Genomic DNA, 14037 nt, shown 5'->3' with positions numbered 1-14037 from the left:
ACCAAAGACAGTTGATCTCCAGATGAGCACCCCACCCTAGAGTGGAGACATCCGTGATCACCGTGGCCACCGGTAGAGGAAGTTGAAAGGGCCTCCCTTGAGATAGGTTGCCCTCCACACCACCAAGACAGCTCCACTGCAGTGTCTCTGGAGGTCCTGACCATCTTCCTGAGATCTCCATTGTGTTGATACCACTGCCTGCGGAGGCACCACTGGGGCGCCCTCATATGCCAGCGTGCATGGTGGATCAACAGTATGCATGAAGCGATCAGACCGAGCAGGCGTAGCACCTTCAGGACTGGAACAACAGCTCCATCATGAAACAAAGGAATCCTCTCCTGAATGTCGAGAATCCTCTGCGGTGGTGGGAAGGTTCGACACAGTAGTGTCCAGCACTGCCCCTATGAACAGGTTGCACTGAGAGGGCACCAGATGAGATTTGGGCACATTTATCGAGAAGCCCAAGTCGAACAACAGCCGTGCTGTCACCTGCAGATAATGCAACACCACCTCTGGAGACTTTGCTTTGAGCAGCCAGTCGTCCATATAGGAGAAAACAGGAATACCTGACCTGAGATGAGCTGCCATCACCTTTGTTAAGGCCCGAGGCATGGAAGTAAGGCAAACAGAAGGACCACAAACTGGTAGTGCTGGGACCCTACCGTAAAACGGAGATACTTCCGATGTGACTTCAGGATGGGAATGTGAAAATACGCATCCTGCAAATCGATAGACATCCTCCAGTCTTCTTGCTGCAGCGCCAGAAGAACCTGAGCTAGGGTCAAAATCTTGAATTTTTCCTACCAGAGGTAAAAATTCAAGATCCTGAGGTCTAGGAGCGGTCATAACCTGCAGTCCTTCTTATGGATCAGGAAATACCAGGAGTAGCATCCCTGACCCCTTTCCTGCTCCGGAACCACCTCTATCGCACCATTCTGAAGTAAAGCAAGAACCTCTTGCTGCAGAAGCAGCAAATGGTCCTCTGAACACCAGCCCTGGCGAGGAGGGTAAGGAGGTGGAAACTCTCGAAGGGTAGTACGAACCAATATTCCACAAGATTCAAAACCCAAAGGTCTGATGTAATAGATTTCCAATCTTGTAGAAAATGGGACACCAGACCCCCTACAGGACCAACATGCTCCAAGATGAGGGATCTAGAGCTGCTTTCCCGTGGTACCAACAGTGGGGGCAGGAAAGGAAGAAGAGGAGGAGGAGAGTTGCCGAGAGGCCCATCTCAGACGACCTCTAGCTTTTCCTCTGTAAGATTTGTACAGCGGTTTCTGCTGCTGAGGCTGCTGACTGCCTCGAAAGGAAGCAGCTTTCCCCAAACCTCGGTACCTCCTATATCCATAACTCCTAGGTAGGGACTGCAGACCTAAGGACTTTGCAGTAGCACTACTGTCTTCGAACCTCTGAAGTGCCAAATCCGCCTTTGCAACAAACAACCTGGACCCATCAAACAGCAGATCAAGAAGAGTAGCCTGCACATCCGGAGAGAACCCCGAAGACCTGAGCCAGGAATGCCCTCTGGTAGCCACAGAAGAACCCATCCAGATCAGACTGGATTACCTGACGGGTCGCAGCCTGTGTGTCCACCAAAACCTCCATAAACGAACCACGGCCATTCTCTGGTAACTTAGGAGCCAACTGCTTGGCCGAGTCCATTAAGGCATGGATATACCTCCCCAACAAGCATGTGGCCTTAGTGGACTTTAATGCCATACGAAAGAGAAAACCTTCTTGGCAGATTGCTCAAACTTCTTAGAGTCCCTATCCCCCAGAGTTGTAGGGAACGACCCAGCATACTGCTTAGAACAGGAATCCTGCGCTGCCAAGCTTTCCGGAGAAGGATGGGCAGCAAGAAAGGCAGGATAATTAGGAGCAGGCTTATACCTTCTTGCCACAGTCCTTGAAACAGCAGGAGCAGATGAAGGTTTCTGCCACAAATCCAGAATTGGCTCTGTCAAAGCCTCATTAAAGGCAACAGAGGTTCATCAACAGAAGATGGTGGATACAACACCTTAGTGAGAATATTTGGTCTAATCTCATCTGTGGGCAGTTGAAGGTCCAAATGTTCTGCAGCCTTCCTGATGACCGCATGGTATGGTGCAACATCCTGAGAAGACAAGGCCTTTGGCAATGAAAGCTCTCGCTCCGGAGAAGTGTCTAAACCACTGGCCTCCCGAAGTCCCTCAAATTCATCAACGGAGTCATTGATTTCCCCTTCTTCTGTGTCATCCTGCTGGTATTACTCTTCTTGACCGCATCATCGGGATCGGCGTCCGGCAACATCGCCACCGGAGGAGGACCCTTGGAAGCGGGCAACAGCAACGCTCGAAGTCGAGAAGATGACGGGCAACCAGATTGCGCCGGAGACTGTGAAATCGCCACCGAAAACCGTAAAATCGCCGCTGAAAACCTCAGGAGCAGGAAACTGCCAGGACGGCGCCGTTGGTATAAAGGGCACCTGGGCATATTGCTGAAGGACGCCCAAATTATAGGAAAGCAGGCCCACGGGGCCAGCCTGTGCACCGGTAGGGTTGGATGCCCGGGACAACATGCCGTACATCGCATTAAGAAAATGCGACTGATCCGACCCCGGCCCAGGAAAAAAAGGGTGGATAAGGAGCAGAGTCTGAATCCACTCGAGGCCGCGTTGAAGGCTGAGGCTGCGATGCCAGGGATGAAGGATCCGGTACAGACAAAGCCACAGGAATAGGAGAAGACTCCCTGGGCTCCGAAGAATCCCTCGATGCCAGAAAAACCGTGGGCGACGGAGAGCTTCTTGGTGTCGCGAGAGTGGGCCGGAGTCGCTTGAGGAGAAGGAGAAGGCGACAGCGAGACAACATCCTAGCATGACGCCGCGGAGCCGGCGACCTCGAAGCCCTACTCTTCGAAGACTGGCGTAGACACCCATGCCTTCTCTTCTTCTTGTGTTTCTTCAACTTCGAAGTATGCAAGTTTGACGACTGATTTTGACCTTTTACAACCCCACTTCTTCTTTCTCGTTAGCTTAGAGCTTAGCCTCACGCTCTTGCAGTGCCTTCGGATTCATCTTCCGACAACCGAAACAACCTCTGACGTTGGGGTCAAACGAGACACCAGACAGTCGTCGTGGGGAACCGTGATGGACATAGGTCCCCCACACTCGCTACAAGGTTGAATCCAGACTTCTTCAAAGTAGCCATCGCACTGCTACCCCAAGTAATAAGTAAACCAATTGGAGAGTCCCAGAAAACCGTTGCGTGTCGACGGCGCGGAAAAAAGGGAACGGACATCAGCATGCCGACGAGGATTTCTTATGGCTCCGATGACGTCATACGCAAGCAGAGCCGTGCCTTTGTGACGTCCTCGTCGGTGTGGGAGAGCTAAGAAAAAGTTTCAGTGGAATGCTGGCGCAGGGGTGATATAAAAGGTGAGGAATTGACAGGCAGAAGTATCAACCAGAAGCGGCCGTTTTTACACAAGAGGACCGTTTTAAACTGCAATTTCAAAGCTTTTAAGTTCTTTGGCAGCTGAATTTCTGACTCGCTGACAGAAAATTGTTTATTCACCCTGGCAAGACCTGCTTTCCTATTTCTACTTTTCTAGATCATTATACTTTTAAAATAAATGCTCTCTTTGTCATTTCCTAGAGCAGCAAACTCTAAAATGCCTGTTCTTTTAAGAATAACTTTTGTTCGGACTCCGAATCAGAATCCGCTCTGTGTGCAAAATCTACAATTTAGCCGATATAAGGTTTGCACCCTAGGGTTGCTGCCGCTTCATGATTCAATGCCTTGTTTCATTAGACCTTACACTCAGGCCCCTTTGGCCCCTGAGTAGATTGTAAATCTGCAATTATGCACAACTGTGCACTATTCAGAGAATATTATTTCTTGTAGGCACACATATTGTTCGCCCTTCTTAACAAATACATGCTCAGTGAAACATGATCAGTCTAACATCTTCTCTAACCGGAGCTCTTTTACCGACTTGCCTAAAAATGTACAAATAAACAATTTAGACTATTTCAGAAAAAAATCTATATATTTCTATAGATCTATAGATATTTATCTATGTATATATCTATATCATACCACAGTTAAAAAGCGAGTTCGGTTTGTGGCTGAAAAATGACAACACAAACACTTGCCACGTATGGCCACCAACTTACACAACACATGCCATACGTTCTCTTGATCTCTTTTCTGTGTCCAGATTCCGTGCTCAACACACTGAGTGGGCATACCCTGCCCCAAGCCCCACCCACAGTGGACAGTCAACTCCTGCTGTACAGCGTTTGTTGGCTGCAGTCACTTTTAAACATTTCTTTTATATTATTGGTGAAACATGGGATTTTCAGCACAACGTGGTGGCTTTTTTTCTGTTCTCCAAATGGAAGCAGCTGAATTGTTATTTTAATTAACATTTTGTGCCTTAAATGAAACTTTTTAGTGTCCTTTGCCTCATTTTTTAACATGCCTTTCAGCTCTCCTACTGGAGTCAAACACCTATCATCGTTCCACCCCACATAGCTGTGGCAGAAACATAAGTGGTAACACTTTCAAGCACACCCAGAAACAGATTTTTTAAAGGTTATAGCTTAAAAAACGACTGTGTATTTATAACAAACCAATGAAAGCACACTTCCCGAGGTGAATCTTGGCCAGCCCCAAGATGGCTGGCTTTCAGTGAAGCTCCAAATCGTGCAACACTTCTCCTGACAATATAAAACATGTCTGAATGACTTGGGGCCTGATTATTATGGACCGCTGTAGTTGCCATGGCGGTCCGAGCACCGCCACTGCAGCACCGCCCGCCACATTATGAGTGTGGTGGTTTGACCGTCACAGGACCGCTACAACCGCTGTGGATCCCTGATCCTGCTGTGGTGGCACAGCGGTCAGACTGCAAAATGCTGGCAGTGCTGCTGCGGCACCGCCGAGCATATTACGAGTTACCTCCCCGCCATCCTTTCAAAGGCTGTGAGCCCGCCATGTGAAGGGTGGCAGAGAAGCAACCGCAATTCCTGCATGGGAAGGAATGCACAACATGATGCATTCCTTCCCGTGCAGGAACGTGCTGTCCCACGGCGGTGCCTTTCTAAAGCTCGCCAATGAGCTTTAGTAAGGCACCGACAAGTGACCGCCACAGCACTATCCGCTAGACTAGGATTAAATTTCTAATCTGGCGGGCGGTGTGTGGCGCAGGAGGACTGCCCAACTCATAATCAGGCCATTAGCCTACGAGAGGATCACCTTTGAACTTGCTATGTGCCATACTAACAACATGACAAATGTACAGAGCTACAAACACCTTAAGAGTGCTGTAGATGGACTTGGCACAGTAAAACGTGGAGAAGGCGGTTGAATGAAGAGCAAAGAGCAAGAAAGGGGATTGGGGGAATAAGGGGGAGGAGTTGGCCTAACGGCTAGGGCACTCGACCTCCAACCTGGGGAACGAGTTTGAGTCTCGGCAATGACGCTAAACATTCTGTGATTGTGGGAAAATCACTTAATCTCCCGTACCTAACCAAAAAAAAATTAATGTGTCCTCATGTAACGTTACTGGTGCTATGTAAAGCACTCTAATACCAGATACCAGGTCAAGATCGTGCTATATAAAACTGCATTAAAAAGGGGGGGGGGAAATGGGAGAGCACACATCATAGAAAACAGCTGAATGACAACATATGTTTCCCTTCCCCATATTTCACTTCATACCTCTGGAACATGGTGCTGAGCAGTGGAGACATTGCCGGGCCTGTGAGATGGAAGCTTTACTTGACATAGCAACCCTGTCGGTGGCGAGATATGCAGTGAAAGAAAGATGGACAAGTAGTACGCTAAGAATCCGGACTAGCCGACAGGCCCCAGGTGAAGGCAAAGGCCCTGCGCTCACAAGGAGAGGATAAAGGAGGGGCATCTGCAACCTGCGACAGCTAAGCTACAGGGGAATGATAGGCAGAGTTGTCTGCGTCACAAGGTACTGTCACAAGAAAATAATATATGGAAGATTGAAGCCTAAGAAACACTATTTAAATATTTGGAGAAACTGGAAGGCCTCTAATAGAAAAAAATGTGTTCAGTCATTTTCACCAGAACTCACTAGGCAAAGTTTTTCTCCCATCAATTGAATTCCAACAACTTCACACTCTCAGACAATCTGGTAACAAAAACAAACCAAGACCATTTGTAATCTGTTTCCTCTGCCACAAACAAGCGTGCCAAGTTAGAAAATAGAATAGGTTCCCGCAATCTCTTTATAAAAACAGGTCTCTCTCATTTCTTTATAAATATGCGACTTTTGACACAGCCAATCTCCGATTATACTGAAATTATGTCAAAACTCGAGTGAAATAACTTATTACACTAGAGTTCAGAAGTCTCAATGTTGCAGCCAGATCCAGCAGCTGAGGGGAAAGGCAGGTCAGGTCACAGAGCATAATTAAAGTAGCGGTTTTAAAAAAAAAAACACATTGCTTTTCATTCACTCTGTGTTTTTTAGCATACAATAGGAAGCACAAAGGAGATATTTATGGGAACATGTGAAGTTACAATTTTTATGCATGTTTCTACACATTCCGAGCTACTGCAGCTTTTTATTTTAAAAAACTGACTTGTATTAAACGTATTCAAATATCTTTTTGCAACAAATATTTAACAGCTTTTGTATGCGTTTTATTTTGCACTAGAGATTCTATTTTAATTTTTCATATTTGCAGATATGCTGTCTCTTTCATATGAAAGAGCTACACAACAAGGATTTAAGTGGTTTGTGGCAAAGATGATAATGTGGTGAGGCCCAACTTTGCTACCCTCACGCGATCATGTGGTTTGGGTTCTGGGTATGCAGTGGATTACTGTTTGGTAAATCCTTATGTTAAGTCATTAATGAAGATTGAGATAATGATAATGTTCTAATTGTTTGCCAGCAAACGTTGTGACTCTGAATTGGTCTTACACATCACTATTATTTAGTACCACACTCCCTCGGATTTGCCCTGCACTGTGTATGCTAGGTATCTACAGTATGTGCAGTAGGCAGGAAGAAAGTTGTATCTGAGTACAATGCATGGAGTTAAAAAACATACATAGTAAACAGGGGGCAATTAAAGCGTCTGTCTCCAGGTTCTCAAGTTAGGAGTTTGGAATGAAAGGCCAGATTCGGAGTAATGAAGTCGAGCAGTAATTAATCTGGTTATTTGCCTGAGTAGGTTGTACGAAATATTATCATCAAACTTAACCAGATCACGTGACCTTTAGTAACTTTTTCACAACTACATCCTTGTGAGTGGCCAGTTAGAGTACCAGAAAGCATGCATACATGACATACTGAGTTTTAGTTCTATGTTGGATTTTCAAGGGGTGAGGCTTTTCCAAACCGAAAGTAAAAAGAGACGTAAAATTCAGTAGTGGCCAAGTCCTAAACTCCAACTCATCTAGTTCATCACAAGATTTCACTGAATTAGAGGTACTACCTACACTAAAATATAAAAACGGGGACATGGACCGGGTGGCCCTCTATGGAGGGTAGATAGTTGACAAGAGAACCAGAGGAGAGGGATTGCGTCAGTCAATAAGACTGCGGTTTTCTTCAGGTTGAATTTGGAAAAGGCGACGGACACCCATCATCTCACTGCTGCTAAGAAGGTGTTTGGGTGCCTAACTGGCTCGACATCGGAGAGTCCTTAAACTTGCCAGCTTTTCTGAATATGAGCTGTAATAAAGATGTTTCTTGCTTAAGGCGCAGTACATTAAGGCTCACAAGGAGTAGGAGAAAAAAACAGGCACAAAAGAAGGAAAATGTCAGCAGGTCCTGCATTATGCTTCTGTCTCGGACAATCCCAACTCTAAGAGGAAGGCTGGGAGAAGTAACGAAGACAAACTGCGCAAATCAAAAATGTGGATTTAGCTCTTGCCCTCACAGATCACAATGAATGTCAGATGCACTTTGCATTTCAGATGGAGATAAAAGATCAATTTTGAAAGAAATCAAGATCCCAGGTTTATGCCCAACATAAGTATTTATAACTTGATACAAGACAAATGCTAAAGGTGTGTAGGGGCTTTACCTTGTGTGGGGGACTGTCGCTGCTGTTTCCGGATGATGAATAGAATAGGTTCTTGCGCATGTAAGAGGATGTACTCCACTCCCGTCATCTGACTGAAAAAAAATTCAATAGAAACATGATGTGCTGGATCAAGAAGACTGGCAAAGATACAAGCAACACACAAGCCAAGGTACTTTAAAACATCAACTGCTTTCATGGTTGCTGTGATGACAAATTACTGTACCCAGTTGCAGTATAGTACACAGGGTCTGTGAAGTTAAAGTAAGATGCTGAATTGCACGACACACTAACTGCTTGCTTGAGCTTTGCAGATTCAAAAGCATTATTTTTATATAGCTTTCAAAGTCTGCCTGTATCTTTCGTTTAGGGGATGTAAGCAATTTTCAGACCAAATATAAATCTTTAAATTTAGGAAGAAGTTTAAAGGACTATTACAGTTCATATGGACTGCATTAAATATTCCTTTGTGGCTGTGGTGGTCTCGCATCTAAGAGACCCTTTGTGAGACTAGAGTCAGGAAGAGCCGTCTGGTCTCACACCTGGAGTGGCTGGTGGCGGATGATTAGTCCTCCCTACAGGAAACATCCAAAAAAGCAGAAGGTGATTGAGAAAATTCAGCTGTGATTTGTGCACAAGGTGACTTGAGATGCAGTGAATTTCAGCTGCGATGCGTACACAAGGTAACTCCGATTCAGTGATATTTAGCTACATGATGTGCGCACAAGTTCACTGAGATACAGTGATATTCAGCTGTGAAATGCGCACAAGGTGACTGAGATGCAGTGATATTCAGCTGTGATGTGTGCACAAATTTCCTGTAAGGAGATTAATCTAGGCTGGTCTATTCGCCACGTCCTATAGAAAAGTTTTGCTGTCTTTGTTGTACTGAAAAAGAAAATCTGTTGAGTGTAGGGCTGAGAAAGGAGGAAAGTAAGAGATTCGCCTAAGAAAAAAAAAAAGGACATCTTGTAAATTTTAGTACAACATGATGCATGATGTTAAGGAGCTCCATGTCTATATGATCAATGCTCAGAATCTGTACGATTCATTCAAGAGTATGAACAAACATGATTGTGGTGACAAGAGAAAGTACAACAATCTGGAATGTTATTGACAACACAGGAGTAATCAAGAGTAACGCAGAGTTTGTCAGTACACAACCAAGCAACTGATCAACAATCGTTTGAGCTTTACCTTCATTGTGATCTTAATAGTGGCTTCTGGTTGGGAGAAGAAACCTCAGAACATCATTTACATACAGACTTCAACTTATAGTAAATTAAGAAGGTACAGTTAAAACAATGTACTTACATTTCTGTATAGTGACTGTTATACAAAGGCTTATAACTCATGCACTAGACTAGTTATAAAGTGTGTATTAACACTGCATTATAGTAAATCATATGCCTTATAAATGACACACACTGAGTATGCTTCTCTAATTTTCTACCCAATCTACCAATAAAACCCTCATTACTAAAAGATTATTCTGCAACTTTACCGCACAGCAGAACGTTCTAGCGTAAAGACATAACACTGTCTGCTATTGGTCCTTAGATACAGCAGCACACCAAGAGCAAAGGTAAAGATCCTTTCTTGCATCAATATTGCTTAAAGCAGGCATTGAATCTCCAATCACTGCCTGTTTGCCCCGATAAAATGAGCACCTTCAGAAGCAATGGGCAGTTGTGTGTTCCTAGGTGTAATCGTCAGAAGAGAAAAGGGGACGGAAAAGGACCATCAATATGATAAAATGTCTTGATGATCACTGTAGGAAATTGCCATTTTTTTGTCATGGGTACCCCAACATCTTGCCACAGATACTGATGTTTTTCGACTGGTGTGCACTGGATTCCTGCTAACCAAGGCCCCAGTGCTCTTTCCCTAAAACAAGACATGCTCAATTGTTCACCAATTGGCAAGCACTTTAGGACCCCCGAAAGTGCCTAATAATTGGTACCCATAGTACCCAAGGCATGGGTACTAAAGAGGGTCCCTAAGGGCTGCAGTGTGAATCATAAAAAAAAAAAAAAAAACACTAGCTTGTTTGATTAAATCAAAACAAAAGCACTTAGCTTACAGTGTTTAGGAGTCACAGATCAGACCAGTTTGGTTTATAATTTATCATCAATAGATATATTTATACTTTACAATACAAATGTTTTTTTGACAATATGTACAGAAATATTGTGAGCTCAAACAAGTTCAGAACATACATGAAGGAAAAAAAACAACAAAAAAAAACAATACAACATAGCATGTTTTAAAAAACACACACACCCATTGTGCCTGTGATTACTCACTCGAACTCTGTATTCCCTCTGGGCCTATACAGTGAATATGCCAGATCAGATAAATTCATCTCTCCCTTAGTTGCTTGAATATCGTCGTTTAAATATCATCCTGGTTTACTGACATCTTTAATGCAATGCCCTTAAATGGATGCTCATTTTGTTTTATAGAAACGCAGGTCAATCTATTCCAACGTGGAGAATCCCTCTCCCAATATGGCGGCTGTAGCGCCCTGCCCGTGTATCAAATACCTGCGCAGGCCATCTGTTAGAACCACAGGTGTCCCGAGTTCATGTTCGAAACCCGGGGACTTTAGGGCTTTATAAGACCCTAGTTTGTTATGCTCTCCTCTTCTAACCTGATTCGTTCTGAAGACGGAGCGTGGCTACATGTTGATCAGTTAGCCGATGTAGGCTCAAACCATAGTTTTGCCTCTTCTGTTAAGACTCGTACCCTGATACATTCATTTAACACAGGTCCTTCTATATTGCGTACACAACGACCATTTCCTGAAGCCTGGAATATGAGCATTTCCTTATCCCACTGTGTGACGTTACTTAGTGCCGCACTTCATTTGGACTCCTTATGCGGCAAGTACCTTACAGCTTACGCCTCGTCGTTACTCTTCTATATCCGAGACTGTAATTATACTGAATATGTTCTATATCTGCAGACACAACCAACAAACCTTGCCCCATGTGGGACCCCCAGGGTAATGGTTAATTCTTTTTCACATCTTTCTTTCATGATGACACTGTTTATGAAGATTAATAAATCAATCAGGGCTTGTGAAGTACAGTTACTCACCCGAAAGAGTCTCAAGGCGCGGGGTGGTGGTGGGGGCGGGTAGTTCCTGGATGTTCACAGTGATTCTTCAAAGAGACAGGTCTTGAGGTCCTTCAAGAATTTGGAGTGTTGGTGTCTGTCGGAGGTGGAGGGAAAGGGTGTTCCATGCCTTGGCTGCGAGGAAGAAGCGTCCTCCTGTTCTGGTTTTGACACGTGGTACCGTCGCAAGAGAGCTGTGCTGAGCAGAGGGATCTGTAGGGTGCGTGGAATGAGAGGTGGCAGTTCAAGTAGGCAGTTCCGATGCTGTGGAGGGCCTTGTGTGCGTGGGTGAGAAGCTTGAAAGTGATTCTCTTCTTAATGGGTAACCAGTGTAGTGTTCCTAGGTGATGGCTGATGTGGCAGTGGCGCAGTAGGTTGAGGACTAGACTGGCGGCAGCGTTCTGGAGTTTGCAAGTGAGGTTCTTGTTGATCCCGGCATAAAGTGCACTGCCATAGTCTAGTCTGCTGCTGATGATGGCATGGGTGACTGTTTTCTTGTGTTCGAAGGGAATCCAGTTGAAGGTCTTTCGGAGTAGGCGGAGGGTGCGGTAGCAGGAAGAGGTGACAGTGTTGATTTAGAGGTCCATTTTGAGTTCGGTGTCCAGGATGATTCGGATGTTGCGTGCATGGTCCGTGGGGAAGGGGGCTTCCAGAGGACGGGCGGTCCCCAGGTGTTCCAGGCATTGGGGTGTGGGCCCATGAGGAGTACTTCGGTTTTGTCTGTATTGAGTTGTAGGTTCTTCATCCACCTGGCGACTGCTTCCATTTCTTCTTGAAAGGTGTGTTTGGAGAAGTTGGGATGGTTGGAAAGGGAGAGGATGAGTTGGGTTTCGTCTGCGTAGGAGACAATGTTGAGTCTGTAGGATCTGACAATGGGAGAGAGGGGGCCTGTAGACGTTGACCAGGGTGGGGCTGATGGAGGAACCTTGGGGAACTGCGCAGGTGGTCGGTGTGGGAGCCGAGAGGAAGGGTGGGAATCTGATCCGCTGCGTTCTACCGGAGAGGTACGAGCGGATCCAGTCGAGGGCCTTGTTCCAGATCCCTGTGCCATGGAGTCTGAGGGCTAGGGTGTGGCATGAGACTGTGTCGAAGGCGGCGGAGAGGTCCAGGAGGATGAGGGTCACAGTCTCTCCTCTGTCGAGGAGGGATCGGATTTCGTCTGTATCGGCGAGAAAAGCGGTTTTGGGTCTGTGATTCTTCCTGTAGCCTGATTGGGAGGGGTCGAGGATCTGGTTTTCTTCTATGAAGGAGGCGAGTTGACGGTTGACTGCTTTTTCCGTGACTTCTGCCGGATACGGGAGTAAGGAGATCAGTCTGAAGTTCTGGAGGTCGATGGGGTCTGCCGATGGCTTTTTCAGGAGGGGGTTGATCTCAACGTGTTTCCAGTCGTCGGGGGAAGGAGGCGGTCTCGAAGGAGCGGTTGATGATTCGTTGAAGCTCGGGCGACGATGTCGGCTGCTCTGTGGTAGATGTGGTGAGGGCAGGGGGCAGTGGGGGCCCAGGAGTGGGTTGTCATCATAGTCTTTAGGGTGTCTTCTATGCTGAGGGCGGTCCAGCTGTCCAGTGTCGGCTGCGTGGTGTGGGGGACAGTGTGCGTGGGTTCTTCGTGGAGGTTGTTGTCGGCGAAGTAGTCATAGATAGTTTTGATTCTGCGATGGAAGACGGCGTGGAGCCTGTCTCAGAGTTCCCGGGATGGTGGGATGTCGGTAGTCTCACTGTTGGATTGGGCTTACTCTTTGATGATGTTGAAGAGTTCCTTGCTGTTGTGTGTGTGGGTGGAGATTCTGTCCTGGAGAGCTTTTGTCCTCGAGTATCTGATGATTTTGTGTTGGGTGGTGATGGCTGCTCTGAAGTTGTTGAGGTCGGCTGGGGTTTTGGAGTTCCTCCAAAGCTTTGAGGCAACTGCAGGTTGGTCTAGATTCTCAGAGTTCGTTGGAGAACCAGCTGGCTTTCTTGGCGTTTGGGTTGGACGTTTTCCTGAGGGGGACGATGGTGTTGGTGCGGTCGGTGACCCAGTTATGTAGGGTGCGGGTGGCGGTGGTAGGGTCGTCGTCTGTGAGAGCAGAGTTGCTGACTGAGGCGGTGAGCTGGTCATCGGAGACCTAGTTCCAAATCCTGCACTGGAGCCGGCGTGGGCATCTGCGGGGGATGTTTGTTTTGAAGGTGAAGTGGATGCAGGAGTGATCTGATCAGTCCATGGGAGTTCGGAGGTGTGGCTGAAGGCGATGGAGTTTCCTGCTGTGAAGACGGGGTTGAGGGTGTGTCCTGCCGAGTGCGTTGGTTCTGGTACAATCTGTTTGAGTCCAATGTTTTGGAAGTTGTCAAGGAGGGAGGTGGAGTTGGGGTCTTGGCAGTTGTCAAGGTGGAGGTTGAGGTATCCCAGCAAGGTGTAGTCGGAGGTGATGGCTTGTGGGGTGATGATGTCGGTGATGGAGTCGGAGAGGGGTGCGCAGGTCCGGGGGGTCTGTAGATTAGGGTGCCTCGGAGGGTGGTGGATGGGTTGGTCTGTATCTTGAAGTGGAGGTGTTTCATCAGGTCTGTGGGTTTGTGGGTGTAGGTGCTCAGATGGAGGTCGGCCTTGTGAGTGATGGCGATGCCTCCCCTGGGGTGGTTGGGGCAGTCCTTCTGGGTGATCTTGTATCCTTCGGGGCTGGCGATCACGATGTCGGGTCCAGAGGTGGCATTTGTCCAGGTATCGGTAAGGAAGGCGACGTCAGGGGTTGTGCTGTCGAGGAGGTCACAGATTTCCGCAGCGTCTGTGGAGGAAGCAGACGCTGAGGAGGATGCATTGCAGGGTTTGGGGTGAGGTAGAGTTGCTGCTGGAGGGTGGAGGTGGGTCCTGAGTCTCAGCGTAGGTGAAGTAG

The 14037-nt window shown here is 46.7% G+C and overlaps 1 protein-coding gene across 1 annotated transcript in view; it reads right to left on the bottom strand.

Annotated features, from left to right (window-relative positions):
* The window catches only part of MED6 (mediator complex subunit 6), a 98142-nt gene that overhangs the window by 73906 nt on the left and 10199 nt on the right, over nucleotides 1–14037 (bottom strand). The window contains exon 3 of the mRNA XM_085627124.1: nucleotides 8057–8148. Coding sequence (XP_085483250.1) covers nucleotides 8057–8148 — 92 coding nt within the window. The remainder of the gene's footprint in view (nucleotides 1–8056; nucleotides 8149–14037) is intronic.

Source organism: Triturus cristatus, chromosome 9 (genome assembly GCF_964204655.1).
Source record: "Triturus cristatus chromosome 9, aTriCri1.1, whole genome shotgun sequence".
In the NCBI taxonomy this organism is placed as follows: Eukaryota; Metazoa; Chordata; class Amphibia; order Caudata; family Salamandridae; genus Triturus; species Triturus cristatus.
The sequence above is the reverse complement of the archived record's forward strand: the minus strand, read 5'-3'. Positions and strand labels throughout refer to the sequence as shown.